Here is a 17,192-nt window from a genome sequence, read left to right as displayed (position 1 = left end):
ATATAACCCTAACAACGCCAGCGTGTGCAACCTGTACGAAGCAGCTTAGTGGCTGCGGCCTCTTTTGACAAGGGCGGCAGATAGAGTAGTGCGTCTCGCCGCTCATATTCTCCAATGCAAAGACGCGCGCCTACGAAMGATGAGCACCCTCTCTCTCCCATCCACGGGTTCTCAAAGCATTACGATGGATTGTTCTTGACGCTGGTGTCGCTCCTTGTAGGATGTTGTTCTTTGTTCTTCATCCCGCAGCGCTTAACCTGGAGATGATAAAGTCACGTTTGCCGTGCCTCATGCGTTCTTCACCACTCAGCACACTTCGCTCGAACTCTTTTTAAACTTTACCAAGCCGGCCACTCGTTGGAAAAAGCGCGAGCTAAAGTCCCGACGTCTGTATTCCGATTCGCTCATCCGCGATTAATCTTGACCCATTCCTCTGGTCTGGGATTACATGTGCGCCGAAAGTCTGAACAGCACGGAAGAACACGACATCACATCACATCCCAATCATCATAACAGTCTTCTCTGGCGTGGAAGGACGCTCCGACGGCAAATATTGCAGCTTCCACCTGGTTGTTGTTCGACGCTCGCAACCAACATCGCCACCAGGATATTGTCCAATCAGCTCCCGTCAACACCCTGCCCAGCTAAGCGCCCACAGCTTTGCCGCGAATCACATTCCGTCTTGAAGGCTGCGGCACTGCTTCTACTTTGCTTCTAACGCCGTTTGATCATCGAACCGGAGCCCTGGAGCAGGATCCCATTGGCTCCAATCCGCGCCGGTTGCATCACCTCACAACGGAAGCAAAAACACTTTCGTCGTTGCGTCTCTACGCGCCCGCACCAAGAATAACCTAAGGCAGGCGCTTCGACTCTGCAGCGAGCTCTGCGCTCAGCCTTCGCGGACGCACCACCTGGGGCACAGTAGTGCTGTGTGCTGACTTTTGAAGCACCGGCGACATCCTGGTAGGCAACCCACCTCGCTTTAATCCGTGCATTTCCTTGCACCTCACACCCCTCCACTCTGCATCCCTTCACCGGCCATAGCTTACCATAGCTCGCAGGCCTAAGAGAAGGGTGGTTGTCATTGCCGACTCATTCATTTGATTCTTCGGTCACCCCCATTCTTGCAAACAACAACGACAAGCAACAATGGCCTCTGCAACTGCCACTGCCACGATGATGGCCGCGGGGTTCGATAAGAGAGCAAGCACTGTATCTTCYCTGCAGACTCCCGGATCTGGAACTTTTCCTTCGGAAATGCTGAGTCCCATGGCACCCTCTCCTGGCTTTATGAAGCGCGAAGATGCCCTCAAGACTCCCATTACCCCTCCATCTGCATACCTGGACTTTCTTAAGAACATGTCTCCCGCTGTGATGAGTCCAGCTTCCGCTACTAGTATGCGGTTCAGTTTCAACGACAAGACCTTCGACAGAAGCTTCGAAATGCCTCTTGACAAGATCGTTGATGTATCTGGAGCAAAGCCATCAACCAGTCCACCAGCATCCCAGCCTGCTGTTTCCAGGAATACGTCGTACGGGTCAACAGAATCCGCCCTCTCTCGCAACACATCTTACGAATCAACATCAACCGAGCGGACTGTTGCTTCTGTAAGCAGTGCCGCATCGAATGGTGCTTCACGACCACAGTCACCACGAATCATAATCCCACCATCTCCTTTTGCAAAACCTGCACCCAGATCGGCCCGGACKCCAAGACGATTACGCATTCCCCAATCGCCATTCTCTCCAGCTCTCACATCCGCACAGTCAATGCCATCACCATACTCCTCCACACCGCTCAGTGCAGCACCATGGAGCGCAACATATTCGCCCCAAGAATCCAACATCGATGCCATCGGGCAACCTGGCAAAGTACACGTCCGACAAGTAGTGACCCGGACCGTCACCTACTGCCGAACACCATTGGACCCGGCACCCAAGGGTAAGAGAAGAAAGCTCGAAGTCGAAGACGTATCATCGACGCTGTCAGAGGAACCACCATTGAAACAAGAACGTATCGAGAAGATCGAAGAGGCATCGCCTGCCTTGTCGATATGACCAGACATGTCCATATCATATCATACCACACCACACCACACCACACAACACAACACACACAACATCTTTGTTCGATTCTACAAAGCGTTTTCTATGACGATACTTGCATTGCTATTCATCGCTATTTACGAACTGCTGTACTTTCCTTACGAATTACGACGCTCAGTGTCACTCAATGGGGGAGAGAGCCTTTGAAAGCCCGGCGCTAGAAAGGCGTAACACATATTGATTGGGTTGGATTGGATTGGATTGGATTGGATTGGATTGGAAATGGAGAACAGGATGGAAGTTCATCATACTATTCAAGGCGCTTTTGGCGTTTTATCATCTGGAGTGTAGCAAGGTTGTTAGCTGCAATGTGGACGAGACGAACATCATCATTGACCTCACCCACATGGACTCATTGTCATCCCTATAATCATCCTGAAATGTGCTGTTTGACAAGTCCCGCGATCGTTTTCTTGGCGCTTTGTGGCTGACGTGGATGGCAGAGGATTAGCTTGAGACGCAAGTGGAAAAGATTGGTGGTCTCGGGTGTGTGTCGTTTCAAACGAGATCAACATGAAACACTAGTAGGGTGTCAAAGAGGTCTACGCCAGGAACACAACAAGTTTCATACATCTGTCACTCTGCACCAATTTCAAAGCTTCGTAGCATCCGGCTTTCTTCTCGCAGAAGTATTCCTCTCCGCACCAACCACGAAACAAACGTGATGGCTCAAAGCCACAATATCGCCCTCCTCATCCATTACCACAATCTCCAAATCATATCTCCCATTCTTGATAACCTTAGTCTGCAGTCTCGTAAACAGAAATTTGACGCCTTCTTCCGGTAACGCCTTCTTGACGTCTAGATTCAAGAKCAGAGTCGGGTACCAATAGGGGAGATGTTTAACCTCCTTTGATGCGCGTGTTGGGCTGTATTGATCAACACCGTTCAAAACAAAGACCTCGCAGATTTGCGGGAAGAGATCGACTAGGAATCCAAGTTTCTCATTCGTCCAGCGTTCGGTAGGGTCTCGGAGACACATCCATTGATCGTAGATGTTCTGAGCGGGTTGGCCGGCTGTAGGGAACCAGGAGCGGACTTGACCAGTGGCTTTGCGGAATTTCGTATTGGGCCATTCGGGGAGTTCTGCCCATGCGGAGTCTTGGCCGGATTCGAGAGATTTGGTGGAGGTTAGCGGTACTCGCTTGGGATGGGGAGACCAGTTCGTGTTGAAAGAAATGCCTTTTTCGGCGGCGAGGTTGCTTTGGGTGATGTACCTGAAGGAAKAAATGCAGTGTTAGTGATATCTTGCGTTGATGGCGAGGGAAATTGGGATACCTAGGTGCATCCAAGGACGGCATTCTCCCTCGGACTTACCCAACAACTTCTTCACGCTCTCCTTGAGAGAGCGTGACCTGGACAACTGAGGTTTGACGTCCGAGCTTGACATCTTTGACCGTAAAGGTTGCTTTGCCGGCGTCGGTGCGTCTTAGAAAGTCGAGATGCAGTGCCAAGGTATGAGGTTGATTCTGCTTCTTGAGGGTGGTGTTGAAGTGTAGTTTGACGACATTCTGGGAAGCGAGACGGGTATATAAGTGTTTGATCTCACATCACTAAGCAAACGATGATGTATTACCATGAAGGTGGAGCAAACCACTGAACGGCGAAGATATGACCAGTTAGCATGTATCCCGAGAGCACCGGCGAGCTAGACGAAGGCTTTGCAAAAWAGCCCTTGGACACTCCGCAAACCAACTGACCTCCTCCGTGTGGAACGCTGTTGGCCGGGATCATCAGCTTGGGAGGACGAGAAAGGACCGATGGTGTTGATACATACCTCCCAATGCACCAATCAGTGAGAAAGTTCGCTGTGTAGGTGTGGGTCGAAGCCTGCTGGACCGCAGTCGCTGCAGCGAAAGCCATGATTGCTGGGGTGAGATACAGTAATCCCCGGACTAAAGATTATAAACAGAATTCCTGCGTTGATGTTGTGTTGATAATCCTGACCAAGCAAAAGTGAGGTTGTTCACTCGATCAGGCCGAGGCTGATCGGCATCGGTACTAAGGTAAACCTTCCTCTTCGAACATCAGATGTCACCTCACTTTCATACCACGCTTTCATCGCTGTATAACACATTTCAAACTGCTGCTACCATTGACCATGTCCTCGTGAATTCCACCCCACCGAATGATGATCAGTCATGGGGAAGACCCACGCTCCCCGGAACCACCATATGGGGTAACCCGCACGAGCAGTTGAGCGACTACGAAGTTGGGCCGACACGAGACGTCATGCTATCCACCGCGAAGAGGAGGTAAATCGTCGGTGTAGCATCGATGCTGAGAATGACATCGAGCGATTCGTATGTCCAAGAAAGTCCTGCGGCAAGCGAAGACAGTCTTCTCGTTGGTGCCTCTCGATGGAGTGTCGCTTTGTTTAAAGAAATCATAGTGTCAGATCGATGGAGTGAAATACTGTTTTCATTCATGTTTGCTTTGCAATCTGCAACAGCGATATGTGTCTACATTGTGTACGCGCCAGGCAAAGTCCTTTTTTCTAACCCCATCCGATACACAATCCCATCTACACCATCTGCCTTGCATGCCTTTTACAGATACTTTTCCTGCTTCAACCACTTCTCCACATCCTTGCTATCGCGCTCGATCCAGCTGATCTTCGCTCTCACAGCATCGATGCTCTGCGCCAAATTCCTGTCGAAACCCTTGGTACTCTTATCCGTAAAGAACTTCTCCACATCCTTCAACTGCTCCTCCTTGGTGAATCCGCTAGTAGCCATGCTCACGACGCTACCGAGCAGAGTGAACGAAGGCGGCATCTTCTCACGAAGCAGATCCCAATTCTCCTTCATCCAAGCCCAGAAAGCCTCGATACCCTCCTTGTGTGCTCGGAGACCCGCGAGTGGAAGGTAGATGTCCTGTTCCTTGACGTGCTTGGAGAGGGAGTATGCAAGTGAGCGCTGGATGAGTTCGGGATCCTTGGCGCGACCGAGAGATCTCAAAGCAGCATTGCGCTCGTCGCTAGATTTGCCAGTCTCGTATTCCTTGACCAGCGCATCATACTCCTTTTTGCCACCGAATTGGAGTGCGACGGCATACACGCTGCCTCGCAAGTTGGGGTGTAGAKCKSSGYGGTCGCCRGAGMWKWAMWWWWMAAACATCTCGAGCGCAGCAGCCTTGGTCTTCTCATCACCAGAGGCGGCCGCACTGCCGAACATGAGCGACTTGAATTGCTGCTCAATGTGGCCGTCCGTCTCCTTGAATGTCCAGCCAAGCTTGTGTGCGACCTTTGAGACAAGATCGCGCTGGAAGGCCTTGAGGGCGTCCTTGACCTTGTCGTCTTCGAACGTCCAGGCTGCGCGGACGGTACCGATTCTGGAGATTAATTCATCCCACACGACAAAGTCTGGTTCAGTGTCGAAGCCCTTGAGGAGTGAGAGGAGGCCATCGGTCTTTTGGTAACCAGCAGCGGCGAGGGCGCCTGCATCAGCAATCATGCCTGCGCGGTCCTCAACGGTGAGGAGACCTGCCTTGGCATTCTGACCGAGCTTCTGCAGGCGTTCTGGGCTGTAGGAAGTACGGTAGATGCCAGAGTGATCTGCGTTGAGCTTGTAGAAATCAAGATCGGGGACTTTAAAGCTCTGCTCACGCTTGTTAAGTGTGAGCTCCTCATCGACACCGTCCTTGGTTCGCAGGCCGAGGAAGACGGGGAAAAGAGTCTGGTCCTCTTCTGGCTTGACGTCGGCGGTTCTCAGGAAGCGGTTCTGCTTTACATGAATCTCGTTGGCCTTTGCGTCCTCTGTGACGGTCACGACTGGGAAGCCAATATTCTTGGTCCAAATGTCAGCGATGCGCTCAACATCCTTGCCGCTGGCATCGCTGAGTGAAGCCCACAGATCCCCGGTGGTAGTGTTGCCATATGCGTGCTTCTTGAGGTACTGACGGATACCCTCCATGAAGATGTCCTCACCGAGATACTTGGAGATCATGCGAAGGACACWTGAACCCTTGGAGTAAGAGATGGCATCGAAAATCTGGTTGATCTCGTCCGCACGCTTGACAGGAACCTCGATTGGGTGCGAGCTGCGGAGGGAGTCCAGACCAAGAGCAGACTGCAGGTTGTCGGTGACATAGCCCTCCCAAACCTTCCACTCGGGGTAGAAGATGTTGCAAGAGTACCAGGACATCCATGTCGCGAAACCCTCGTTGAGCCAGAGTCCATCCCAAAAGTCCATAGTAACCAGGTTGCCGAACCATTGGTGGGCAAGCTCGTGCTGCACAACCTCGGCGACACGCTGCTTGGTTGATGCGCTGACGTTCTTCTCGTCCAGGAGCAAATCGACAACGCGGTAGGTCACCAGACCCCAGTTCTCCATGGCACCAGCCGAGAAATCAGGAATAGCAACCATGTCCATCTTCGGTAGGGGGAAATCGCTAGCGAATTGCTTCTCGTAGAACTCCAATGTCTTGGCAGCAAGCTCAGCAGAGAAGTGACCGTGGTTGATGTCCTTGTCTGGTGTGCAAAAGACTCGTACAGGAATGCGGAAAGTGTTCGTCTCGTGTACCTTGAGCTCGCCAACGATGAAAGCAAGGAGGTATGTGGACATCAACGGCGTCTTGTTGAAGGTCACAGCCTTGCGCTTCTTGCCCGTAACTGCGGAATCCACCTGCTTCTCACTGGCCACGTCCATGTTGCTCAAGCAAGTCATCTTGTCGTCGGCGATGAGAGTGACGGTGAAGGTGGCCTTCAATGCTGGCTCGTCGAAACATGGGAAAGCTCTACGGCAGTCGGTGGGCTCCATCTGTGTGGTTGCAATGTAGGCATCCTCGCCGTTCTCAAGCTTGTATGAGGAACGGTAGAAGCCGGCCATGTTGTCATTGAGTGTACCCACGAACTTGTGTGTCAGGGTAGCCTTGCTGCCGGCGGGAATGGTCTGGTCGAATGCGATCTTGGTGGTTTGCGAGTCGTCATCATGGGTGATCTTGGGCGATGAGGAGATCACACTAGAGCCAGATGTGATCTTGGTCTCCTTGATATCAATGTCGAGCGAATTGACGGATATCGATGTAGTGTCCTCGACGACGTCCAGCTCGATCTCGACCGTACCATCATACTTGAACGTCTCGAAGTTGGGCTCGAGGGTTAKGTTGTAGTGCAATGGCTTGACATTTTTTGGCAGAACCTCACGACCTTTGCTGATATCCATGTTGGCATCTGCCACGTCCGCATCGCGGTGACCCCGACACATGGCTGCGCGGCGGTGAGAGCAATGTCTTGTGGCGGCGTAAGGGAGTCGTTTGGAGGGTGCGAAGGGTGAGGATCGTGCGGTCGGAGTGCGTAGTCGTGCGGCAGCTTCTAATGTGTAGGACCGCTGCTGATGGCGGTTAAAGGCGGTCGGAGTGGTGGTGGTGAGTCTTCGTCTGATCTCGTGTTTCTGGTACTGCACGATCGATCGTGCCCCTCCTCCCGCTGTCCCGCATCGCAGCTGTGCTTGCACCAGCGCAAGGGTCCCACTGCCCGCCGCCGCAAGTGAATGAAGAGGACGCATCTAAGCTCCTCACGGCATGCGAAGGGATATTTACAGGAATTGCGAATGCGCGTCGTGTCTCACGGCAATGCGCCAGCGAAACAAGCGTCCGGGCGTTGACGTGGACGAACTTCGAAGCTTCTTGGGCCGAGCTTTCACATGTTCGGACTGATCATATCATCATGCCAGGAACACACAAAATGCTTGTCACATACGCCTGAATAGCACGCGGAAACGATGCTGCTACGCACGCGAAGGTCTGAACATATCGGACCCGTGATCTAACATCGCTTGATTGTGAGGTTAGTACCAAGTAGAGTTCATGTGAGTTATATCAATGGCAAGTAGCTGAACCAAGCAATCTTTCTACAATGCCTATCTGCATTTCGGAGATTAACCATCTACAGTCTGGCGCCCATATCACGTTCTACACACACATGCCAGACATAACAAAGACTGATCTCACGAATTGCCAAGGCTCGGCATACCTTCCTGTCAACATCCATTGCATGAAAATTTCCATCTCCAACGTTTCCTCTCTTTCTCACCAACAAGCTTCCAACCTCGATGAGCAATTCGACAGCCCCATCAGATGATCTATACATGGCATCGCCGGGCTGTTAGACGTAATAAAATTCCCTTCACAACCGCAAGATCAGTCCTCTCGGCAATGTCTCCTACTCGCGAGCTTGCTGGACGTTTACGACGATACTTCGTCCCCTTGCAAGACCAAACTTCATTCATTGCGTTTGAGGGGATCATGATCTCAGTGATTGATACTCCATAAAGACTCTGGAACAAATTGAACTACTCCTGGCTAATAATGTTTCACAATGCTGTCAATTCATCACCTGGTGAACTCATCGTCGACTGCGGCCAGAAAGCCTGCAAAGTGATGACCCCGTAGGTGTAGACGGTTTGATCCAGACAAGTTTATACGAATTTACATCACCGTGAGGACGCTCCTTGAGAGAAGAGGTGAGGTCAAACTCTCAGTCGTGCCTTCCTCTTCGACTTTCAAGTTTTCATTCCACTTCACGTCTTGACGTACCTGTTCTCGACATCACAGCACACGACATGGAATCCTACAGGAGACCGCCTTCGACATCGCACTCAGCGCGATCGTCTACAAGGAGGACCACCTCGTACACCACTGGAACAGGATATCRGGAAAGCACGTCAAATCCGTTCTACACGACCAATGGATACACTACAGCGACTGGTTCGCGGCCTCGAACTGGACGTCCTAGCACCGGAAGACCTGGTACCGCCAGGCCACGGACTGGGCTCTCTACGCTGGGAGTCGAGAATCAGGAGATTGTGTGCGCCGTGAGTGAGAGTCGCGGCGTGTCTCCGTCAGTCGGTATGGCGTTCCTGAACTTGGACACGGGCGAGGCGGTCTTGAGCCAATTCAGCGACAGTCAGACATATGTCCGGACCATTCACAAGGTATGCCCACTTCGTTCTACTAATACTTTCATGCTCACATTGTTAGCTCTGCGTATTCAGCCCGACTGTTATTCTCGTGGTCTCGTCYTCGTCAAATCCAAAGTCGAAGCTGTATTCCATCTTGGAGGACAGCATCCAGGAAGATCTTGATAGTAACATCGCGCTCTTCGATCGTCGTTACTGGTCTGAGACTACCGGGCTTGAGTACATCCAGCAGCTGGCTTTCTCTCAAGACGTCAACACCATCAAGACTGCGGTGACTGGCAACTACTTCGCCGTCTGCTGCTTTGCCGCTGTCATGAAGTACACAGAACTTGCCAACAACAAGATGTTTCCCTTTCATTCGCTACGAATGAAGTATGAGCCATCAGAAGGTTCAATGATGATCGACCTCGCCACGATCAAGTCGCTGGAGCTGGTGCAAAACCTTCACAATGCCAAGTCGAAAGACTGTCTGTTCGGTCTACTGAACGAGACGCTCACTCCAATGGGCGCTCGTCTACTTCGAAGCAACATTCTCCAACCCATCACTAGTTCGGAGACATTGATCAAGCGCTTCGAAGCCGTGGAGGAGCTGAGCACTAAGGAAGAAATGTTCTTTGCTGTTCGACAGAACCTGAAACCATTCCTCGACGCTGACAAAACACTTACTCAACTCATCATGCTGCCGACCCAGAAAAGCTTGAAGGTCATTGAACAGTCAATCAATCATGTCATCGTACTGAAGCAATTTGTTGGCCTCGTCAAACCGGTGTTTGAAGCACTGACGGGGTCGCGCTCTGATATGCTCATCTCCATCCGAAGCATATGTGACTACGGGAATGTTGAGCCCGTCCAGGTCTTGATTGATCAGGTCATCAATGAGGGCACCGCATATGCTAAGCAGCCTTTGGATTATCGCAACCAGAGAACCTACGCTGTCAAGTCGGGTGTGAATGGCCTACTCGATGTGGCTCGACAAACATACAAAGAGGCCATGACAGACGCTCTTCAGCACATTGCAGAGCTAGGCGATGAGCATTCACTGCCACTTCAAACCAAATTCGACAATGTCCGGCATTTCTTCCTTCGTCTGAGGGTAGACGAGCTGGAAGACCGAAATCTTCCGCCCATCTTCATCAATGCATACCGAAAGAAGGATGTGATTGAATGCCAGACTCTCGATCTTATCAAACTCAACCAAAAAATCAGTGACGCTCACACGGAAGTTCTCCTGATGAGCGACAAATCTGTCGTACAGCTGATTGAGGATGTCCGAGAGCACATGTCGAGCCTCTTTCGCATCTGCGAGAGCGTCGCAATGCTGGATATGCTCACAGCATTTGCTCATGCTGTATCAAGTGAAGACTATGTTCGTCCGGTCTTGAGCGACACTCTTGCCATCCGCGCGGGGAGACACCCAATCCGCGAGAAGATCCACAACACCAAGTACATCCCCAATGATGTCTACGCCACACAGCAGACTCGTTTCCAGATCATCACAGGCTGCAACATGAGCGGGAAGAGCACGTACATTCGCTCTGTTGCGTTGATGACCATCATGGCRCAAATCGGATCCTTTGTGCCGGCTTCTTATGCAGCTTTCCCTATCATTCGGCAGCTATTCGCACGGATCTCTCTCGATGACAATATCGAAGCGAACGTTTCGAGTTTTGCGGCTGAGATGCGGGAGACGGCCTTTATAATGCACAACATCAATCGAGACAGTTTGGTGATAATTGACGAGCTGGGTCGCGGAACTAGTACTAGGGATGGTCTGRCGATTGCGCTCGCTATTGCGGAAGCCTTGGTCGAGAGCAGAGCATTGATCTGGTTCGCAACGCACTTTAGAGACCTCTCGAGAATCATGGCTGAGAGGAATGGTGTGATCAACTTGCACCTGGCAGTGGACATGAGTGGGCAGGATCGAATGGAAATGCTCTACCAAATCGCATCCGGTACTGTGCAGGAGAGACACTACGGTCTGAAGCTGGCACGAATTGTTCCGCTACCTCCGGATGTGATTCCTCATGCCGAGACCGTGGCCTATGCGCTTGAGAGGCAGGTTCGGAGGAAGCAGAAGCGTAGTCAGGGTATTGTATTGGCGAGGAGGAGAAAGTTGTTGCTGAATCTGAAGGAGCATCTACTTCAAGCCAGGGATGGGGGTAWGAATGATGAGGAATTGAAGATGTGGTTGAAAGATTTGCAGAGAGAGTTTGTGGYCAGGATGACTGCGTTGGAGGAAGAAGGACGGGCGGTTGAGGCTGGTGAGTTCGATGATGAAGATGAAGATGATGAAGATGATGAGGATGGAGAGGAGTATTCAATTGTCGATGGAAAGACTCGAGAAACCACCGAAACGGCTTCAAGCACCAGGAACGGACAGCGTCCTGAACGCATGCAGAGGGATGTAAGCCATCGAAAGCCAACACCGCCTATTTGGAGGGATGCGAATGGCATTGAGATTGTCGATGCCACTGAGATGGATGAATCTCCGTTCACTCGCATGTCTGCCGGCAGTGTTTTGCAGTCCAAGGACGTCGTTTCGTCTCGGAGAAATTGACCAGGCCTAGCTCGAAGCCTGCCCGGCGGATAGAGAGTTACTCGCTTTGCTGGAGGTCATGTAAGGTTCTACCCCGGGGTACTCTTAGAATAGATGACTCTCTACTTCTTCAATATCGCCTTCACGGCCTCTACCTGCTCCTTCCGTACTCCGCACTCGCCCTCCAAGTAGTGGTCAATACCACCCCACTCCCTCTCAATCTCAGTTGAAATCTCCCGCACCCAGTCTTCTKGACATCCCGCAAACTCTTCTGGTAGTCCAATACTACTAATCGCCTTCATCCTCTCTTCCAAATCACCCGACAAACCTGGCACTGAGAGTAAATAATCCCGCTTCATGTCCGGCGCTTCGACATGTAACAATTTAAGAACAAGCAACACTACCAAACCAGTCCGGTCCTTTCCTTGAGTACAATGGACCAACACTGGCCAGTTTTCCTCGTTGGATAGAATGTCAAAGACGCTTTTGATTTCTGCTTGGCAGAATTTCAGACTGTCCTTTGCTAGTCCTGTCAGACCCCTTTTCGCCATGACATTCTCGCCAATGATTTTGATGGCTTGAGTGCGGTAGCCTAAGCCGTAGAGGACAGCAAGTTTGGCTTGGTGATAGTAGGAAAGTGAGGAGAACATGGCGGAGGTGTAAGTTGAGCCATTGAAGTTGATTTCTACAGTTTTGTAGGATGCTCCGGAGGGTTGGGGGTTGTCGGAGAAGAATGGTGCGGCGTTTTCTGATGGCGTTAGGGAGTCTAGTATTGGGATGTCTGCCGGGAGGTTCTTTTCTTTCTTGGAAGGGGAGTTTTTGGTTTCTTGGCGGGAAAGGTGCTCGGAGTCTGTACGGAGGTCGATGATTGTTTTTATTTTGTAGGTTTCTTGGAGGAGTTGTTGGTCGTGCGGTGTTGCTTGGTCCGGATTTGCGCTTCGGTAGAGGAAGCCTGWTTTGATGAGGGGTGATGTGAGGGATTTGGAGACATCGCGGAAGTTGGCAATCTTCTCAAAGCCAGAGGGAGATTGTGGATTGTTGGTGGAGGTGGTCATGGTGGTGAACTGCGATGAAGGATCTGATTGATTTTTGCTGGTGATAGATGGGGAGGAGGGTGAAGTGACAAAGCAGAAATGACAGGAAAAGCTGGAAGTTGGAAATGCAAAGTGGATCGGTTTGATCGTGCGGTCACTGCATGGATTGAAGCAGTAGAATCACTCCAAAGTCATCCAATGTACAGGTAGTATTTTCGCGCACCCTTCGGCCCTACCTGCATTCCTACAGCAAGAACAACAAGAAGTGGCATGTGTTCATCCTCCGTCGGCGCACAACCGAGTGCATGGGGCCTGGCCGGGTGGATCCGCCGACGCATTGATGAAAGGATCCACATTGGATCTATTGATCCTGGTCGCCGAGGTGACCAGAGCTTCATCTTCTTCGTCGCGAGCATGGACAGTGTTCCATCTCCCTTAGGCTCTATTGGAGCTGCCATATATCCTATGGTTGTAGATGTAGAACRATATGTATGCCACGAATCGCCAGTGCCATGTAATTCTCTCCGATTCGTTGTCGGCATCAAGACGATTCCGGAGCACATTGAATCGTCATCGACAATGACGTAGCTTAGCTCCTTCCCTCCTGGTGAGCGTTTGGAGTCGGCGTCGTCGCTCGAACTCAAATCGCCAACTAACCAGCTCGTACCATCATCTCCCTCGCCGCTGCCTTGTTTATACAGCGCAGAGCACCTCCATACCACCTGTTTCACCCATCAACCGCAACGTTACCGCTGTGAGGGAAAATCGCGAGGGCGAGGCATTACTATCTCAGCAATACCAAACGTCAACACCCTGGCCTTCTCCGCACTCTCCACATAAACACCGCACGAATGGCGGCCGACACAGCCAGCAATAGCGGCTCTGTGGTGCCCTGTCCTGATCCCTCAGCACATCAGCACGACAAGGGCCATGATCTGTCCAATGCCGCATCCACAGCAGCATTGTATGCGACGAGTCATGGAAAGCATGGCGAGTCAAAGGAGGAAGAGCCGCGAAAGAAGGACGTGCTAGACGCGGATGGCAAGCTGTCAGCGAGCAGTCAGTATTACCACAATCATAACAAGAGATCACATCTGACGATTGTACAGGCGCCGCAACATCGCTCAAGTACGCCAAAGCACAAGATCTCCCCAGCTTCCCTACCACGGGCATTGCTGCGGGCTCAGCCAGTAAGGCGGCCCTTCTCGCCAAAGACTACAAGATGCAGGATCTCTGGGAGGCTTCCGCCAGTAAGGACGGTCACTCGGCGGCTACATTGGCTATGCGCAGCAAGGGCCTTGGACCTGAGATCTACCAGGGCAGCTCAGCCGAGCAGAAGAGTAAAGCACTGCTGGCTGCGACCATGTCCGTGAACAAGGGCCGACAACGCGCTGGCTCCAGCCCGGTGCCTGCACAACCAGCATACCCTGATTCTCAGAATGCGGTAGCCAATGCATTGAGCGCCGCAACCGCTTCTCACCGCACCTCCACCATGAAAAGCAACGACGGCTGGAACTCTCAAGCGAATCAGGCAGCGCGAATTGTCAACAGCAAGGTCGATCGCGGCATGTACACGAGCAACATTCACTTTGAGAGTGAGGATGACAGGCATCAAGCTGCGTTGAAGGCATCCGCAATGACCATGGCCAAGTCGCTTTACGCGAACCAGAACCGAGACGCTATGCTGGCGGATCCAGATGGTGGTGCTGGTGAGGGTGCGGGCCTTGCCATGTCCCGAAACCAGGCATCAGCGACCTCGCCTGATATCAAGGTCGAGGCTATGCGGTACATCCAAATTCAGGAGGCTGCACGCAAGCTTGCTGCCGAGCGACTGGCCAAGATTGACAAGGATGGCGAGGCAGCCCGATTCCGTGAGTACTACGGGTATGGGAATGAAGAGAAGCCTAAGCGACTGTCTCGCATGTCTATGCGCAGCAGTGGTGGCAGATCAGGACGCAGACGGGCGGCAAGCGAAGGCGCAGACTCTCTCGACTCCGACGACGAGGAGCAGGCCGCCCGCATTCGCACGCAGATGTCTCAGCTTCACACCGGTGTCACCACTGTTGATGCCAAGAAGCAGCAGGCCGACCGTGCTCGTGTCATGGCTGCCGCTGAGAAGCGGGTATCGGCTCGTCTACATGACATGGACGAGCGTGTTTACGCAGACACGGGAAGAGTGTCACAATCCATGCAAGAGGAGTGGGAGGCCAAGGCTCGTCAGCGTGCGGAGAAGGAGAGAGAAGAGCGTGCCGAGCACCCGGGTAAGACGCACATTGGCGGCGGCAAATTCATGGACCAAGCCGAGATTGAGGCCATTGCCGCTGCACGACTCAAGCCGACGCTTGACGAGATTAGCGACAACGCTGAGAAGAGGCGGGCGAGAGACGAGGAGCTGCGGATCGAGAAGCAGCAGCAGGAGAAGGTGAAGATGGAGGAGACCATGCAGAAGCAGCAGCTGAAGGAAGAGTTTAAGAAGATCAAAGGTGTGTAGAGGCGGTCCGATGAAGGTGTACGTTGCTGACCTGTGCTAGATGCGGACAAAGCCGTTGCCCAGAAGGAGAAGGAGGAAGCAAAAGCTCGCAAGGAGGAGGAGAAGCGCCTTGCAAAGGAGGAGAAACGCAAGAGCCGCGGTGATGCCATCGTTGTTGGTACTGCTGGCGACGACGACGACGAGTTGGACGCCACAGATAATGATGTTGAGAGACACCGATCTGTCTTTGCTAGACTCAAGAACAGATTCAGCAAGAGTGGTGCGCCTGGCGAGCTTGYCACCGAGCAGGCCGAGGACACTACCAAGGTGACTGAGCCGACCACGACGACGACGGCCACAACTCCACCAACTACTACCGACAACACTGGCAACGTGGCTGGCGTCGCCGCTGGCGCCACCATTGCCGAGGTGGTACACTCGGATGAGAAGACCAAGGAGTCTGACCCAGAGAAAATTGACAATGGTCTTTCCAGAGACGATACTCCACCTCCGATGCCCATCTCTCCAGTAACCATCCGTGAGACTGAGCCCAAGCCTCGCGCGTCTTCGGAAGTCAGTGACAGCAAATGGAAGCCCGTGTCGGTTTCATCCACTGCTGCCGCCGAGGATATAATCCTCGGTGATGCCCCTGCGATCGCCGTCGTGGACACCCCCGAGGAGCAGCCTCTCCGCCCGCTGTTTGAGCAGAAGCCAAGTCTCCACGGACTTCACAACGACGAAGCGGACGAAACCGGCACCCGTTATTCGGCACTCGAACGCCACATATCGCAGATTCCAGAGAGTGATGATGACGATGAAACTGCTACTCTGGACGCCCAGAGTAAGCATGTCGGCAGTCTTGGAACCGAGAATGCTCAGATAGTTGCCAACAGGGTCACCACGTCGCCGGTGACAGATGATCCTGCCGCCACGGCCAAGGCCCCTTTGCCAACGTCTGCCTTGACGGATGAGACCCTTTCGCGTCTGGACGAACAGCGTGCAGAGGCACCCAAGGATGTGACGAGCACCGCTACCACCGCACCCGTAGCAGCGTCTGCTGTTGCGACCAGCAGCACCGCAGTCCCATCCTCCTCCAGCGAGCAACCCGAGAAGAAGGAGAAGGGTGTTCGTGGACTCTTGAACAAGCTGCGTCAGCGCAGAGGCGACTCGGAGACTAGCGCGGTGTCAACAAAGTCCACTACCGATGCATCTGGCCTGCCTGATGGAGCTGGTGCCCTCACCATTCCCCCCGCTGGCATCAAGTCCACTTCAAAGTCACCCGGTATTCCCGAAGCCGCCGGAGCCCGTACCATCCCTCCAGTAGATGTTGGTCCTCGATTCTCCAAGGCTGACGTCGACTCTTCAGATGACGAGGAAGGCCGCGGTAGGGCTCGCAGCACCAAAAAGTTGCAGAAGAAGATGGGATTCGGCAACTCTCGCACCACCACTCCAAAGGCTGGAGACAAGGCTGGAGATAARGCTGGAGAAGAGCCCGGTCGTGACTCGATCGCTACGACTGATAATGAGACGTTTGAAGAGGCCAGGGACCATTTCGACGAGAGTCTTGCACCGCCTCCCGCTTTTGGTGGACAGGCGAAGACGGCCGAAGGTGGAAGCCCGAGTCGCGGGACAAAATTCCAAGAGGAGTTGTGACGTAGGGGGGATTGGATGTGTTGGATTTGATGTGTTGGGAAGGAATAATGCGTTATACCACTTTTGCTTTTTTTCGCTTTTGCTTTTTGGTGGATTGACAGAACATGTAGGGAAATTGACAGATGTGGTAATATGGAATGTATATGAGGGCGATGTAATGGATGGTTATGTTATGAGATTTTTGAAAACGTAATGTGAGTGTTGGTCGTCGCCGTTGTTATTCTTGAACTCGAAGATCACCTTGGATGACTTCTGGTTTGGTAAGGTAGCTCTTGGTAGTGGCTACCTCTGATAACGCTGAGGAGATCGGATCTTTTGAGCGATACTTGAAGGAGTTCTGTTTGACTGCTAGATGGGATTGAGTTTCTTGGGGAGGGWGCCACTCTTCGCTTCACTTCACTTTCTCGCACCTCATACACCCCTTCCCTCTTATCGCAGCCACTTAAGACGCAACAGCCGCTTCTGGAAATCGC

The 17,192-nt window shown here is 52.5% G+C and overlaps 6 protein-coding genes; 3 read left to right on the top strand and 3 right to left on the bottom strand.

Moving 5' to 3' along the window:
- Positions 1 to 1,149: 1,149 nt before the first annotated feature.
- On the top strand, positions 1,150 to 2,058 carry RCC_04142 (uncharacterized protein; the record flags this gene model as incomplete). The annotated part of the gene is made up of 1 exon (XM_023769420.1): positions 1,150 to 2,058. One exon carries the CDS (start codon positions 1,150 to 1,152, stop codon positions 2,056 to 2,058), a length of 909 nt encoding a protein of 302 aa, XP_023625188.1.
- A 640-nt stretch (positions 2,059 to 2,698) lies between these two features.
- Positions 2,699 to 3,969, bottom strand: RCC_04141 (uncharacterized protein; the record flags this gene model as incomplete). XM_023769419.1 has 5 exons in its annotated part: positions 2,699 to 3,323; positions 3,424 to 3,617; positions 3,683 to 3,702; positions 3,807 to 3,823; positions 3,884 to 3,969. The coding sequence occupies 5 exons, from the start codon at positions 3,967 to 3,969 to the stop codon at positions 2,699 to 2,701; spliced, it is 942 nt and encodes a 313-aa protein (XP_023625187.1).
- Positions 3,970 to 4,655: 686 nt separating this feature from the next.
- On the bottom strand, positions 4,656 to 7,313 carry RCC_04140 (probable APE2-aminopeptidase yscII; the record flags this gene model as incomplete). The annotated part of the gene is made up of 1 exon (XM_023769418.1): positions 4,656 to 7,313. The coding sequence occupies one exon, from the start codon at positions 7,311 to 7,313 to the stop codon at positions 4,656 to 4,658; it is 2,658 nt and encodes an 885-aa protein (XP_023625186.1).
- Positions 7,314 to 8,669: 1,356 nt separating this feature from the next.
- Positions 8,670 to 11,583, top strand: RCC_04139 (related to MSH4-meiosis-specific protein; the record flags this gene model as incomplete). XM_023769417.1 has 2 exons in its annotated part: positions 8,670 to 9,041; positions 9,088 to 11,583. 2 exons carry the CDS (start codon positions 8,670 to 8,672, stop codon positions 11,581 to 11,583), a joined length of 2,868 nt encoding a protein of 955 aa, XP_023625185.1.
- Positions 11,584 to 11,684: 101 nt separating this feature from the next.
- RCC_04138 (uncharacterized protein) lies at positions 11,685 to 12,617 on the bottom strand (the record flags this gene model as incomplete). Its single annotated transcript, XM_023769416.1, has 1 exon — positions 11,685 to 12,617. The coding sequence occupies one exon, from the start codon at positions 12,615 to 12,617 to the stop codon at positions 11,685 to 11,687; it is 933 nt and encodes a 310-aa protein (XP_023625184.1).
- An 830-nt stretch (positions 12,618 to 13,447) lies between these two features.
- Positions 13,448 to 16,719, top strand: RCC_04137 (uncharacterized protein; the record flags this gene model as incomplete). XM_023769415.1 has 3 exons in its annotated part: positions 13,448 to 13,655; positions 13,706 to 15,079; positions 15,128 to 16,719. 3 exons carry the CDS (start codon positions 13,448 to 13,450, stop codon positions 16,717 to 16,719), a joined length of 3,174 nt encoding a protein of 1,057 aa, XP_023625183.1.
- Between the last annotated feature and the right edge of the window lie 473 nt (positions 16,720 to 17,192).

Source organism: Ramularia collo-cygni, assembly GCF_900074925.1.
Source record: "Ramularia collo-cygni strain URUG2 genome assembly, contig: RCC_scaffold05, whole genome shotgun sequence".
Taxonomy (NCBI): domain Eukaryota; kingdom Fungi; phylum Ascomycota; class Dothideomycetes; order Mycosphaerellales; family Mycosphaerellaceae; genus Ramularia; species Ramularia collo-cygni.
The sequence above is the reverse complement of the archived record's forward strand: the minus strand, read 5'-3'. Positions and strand labels throughout refer to the sequence as shown.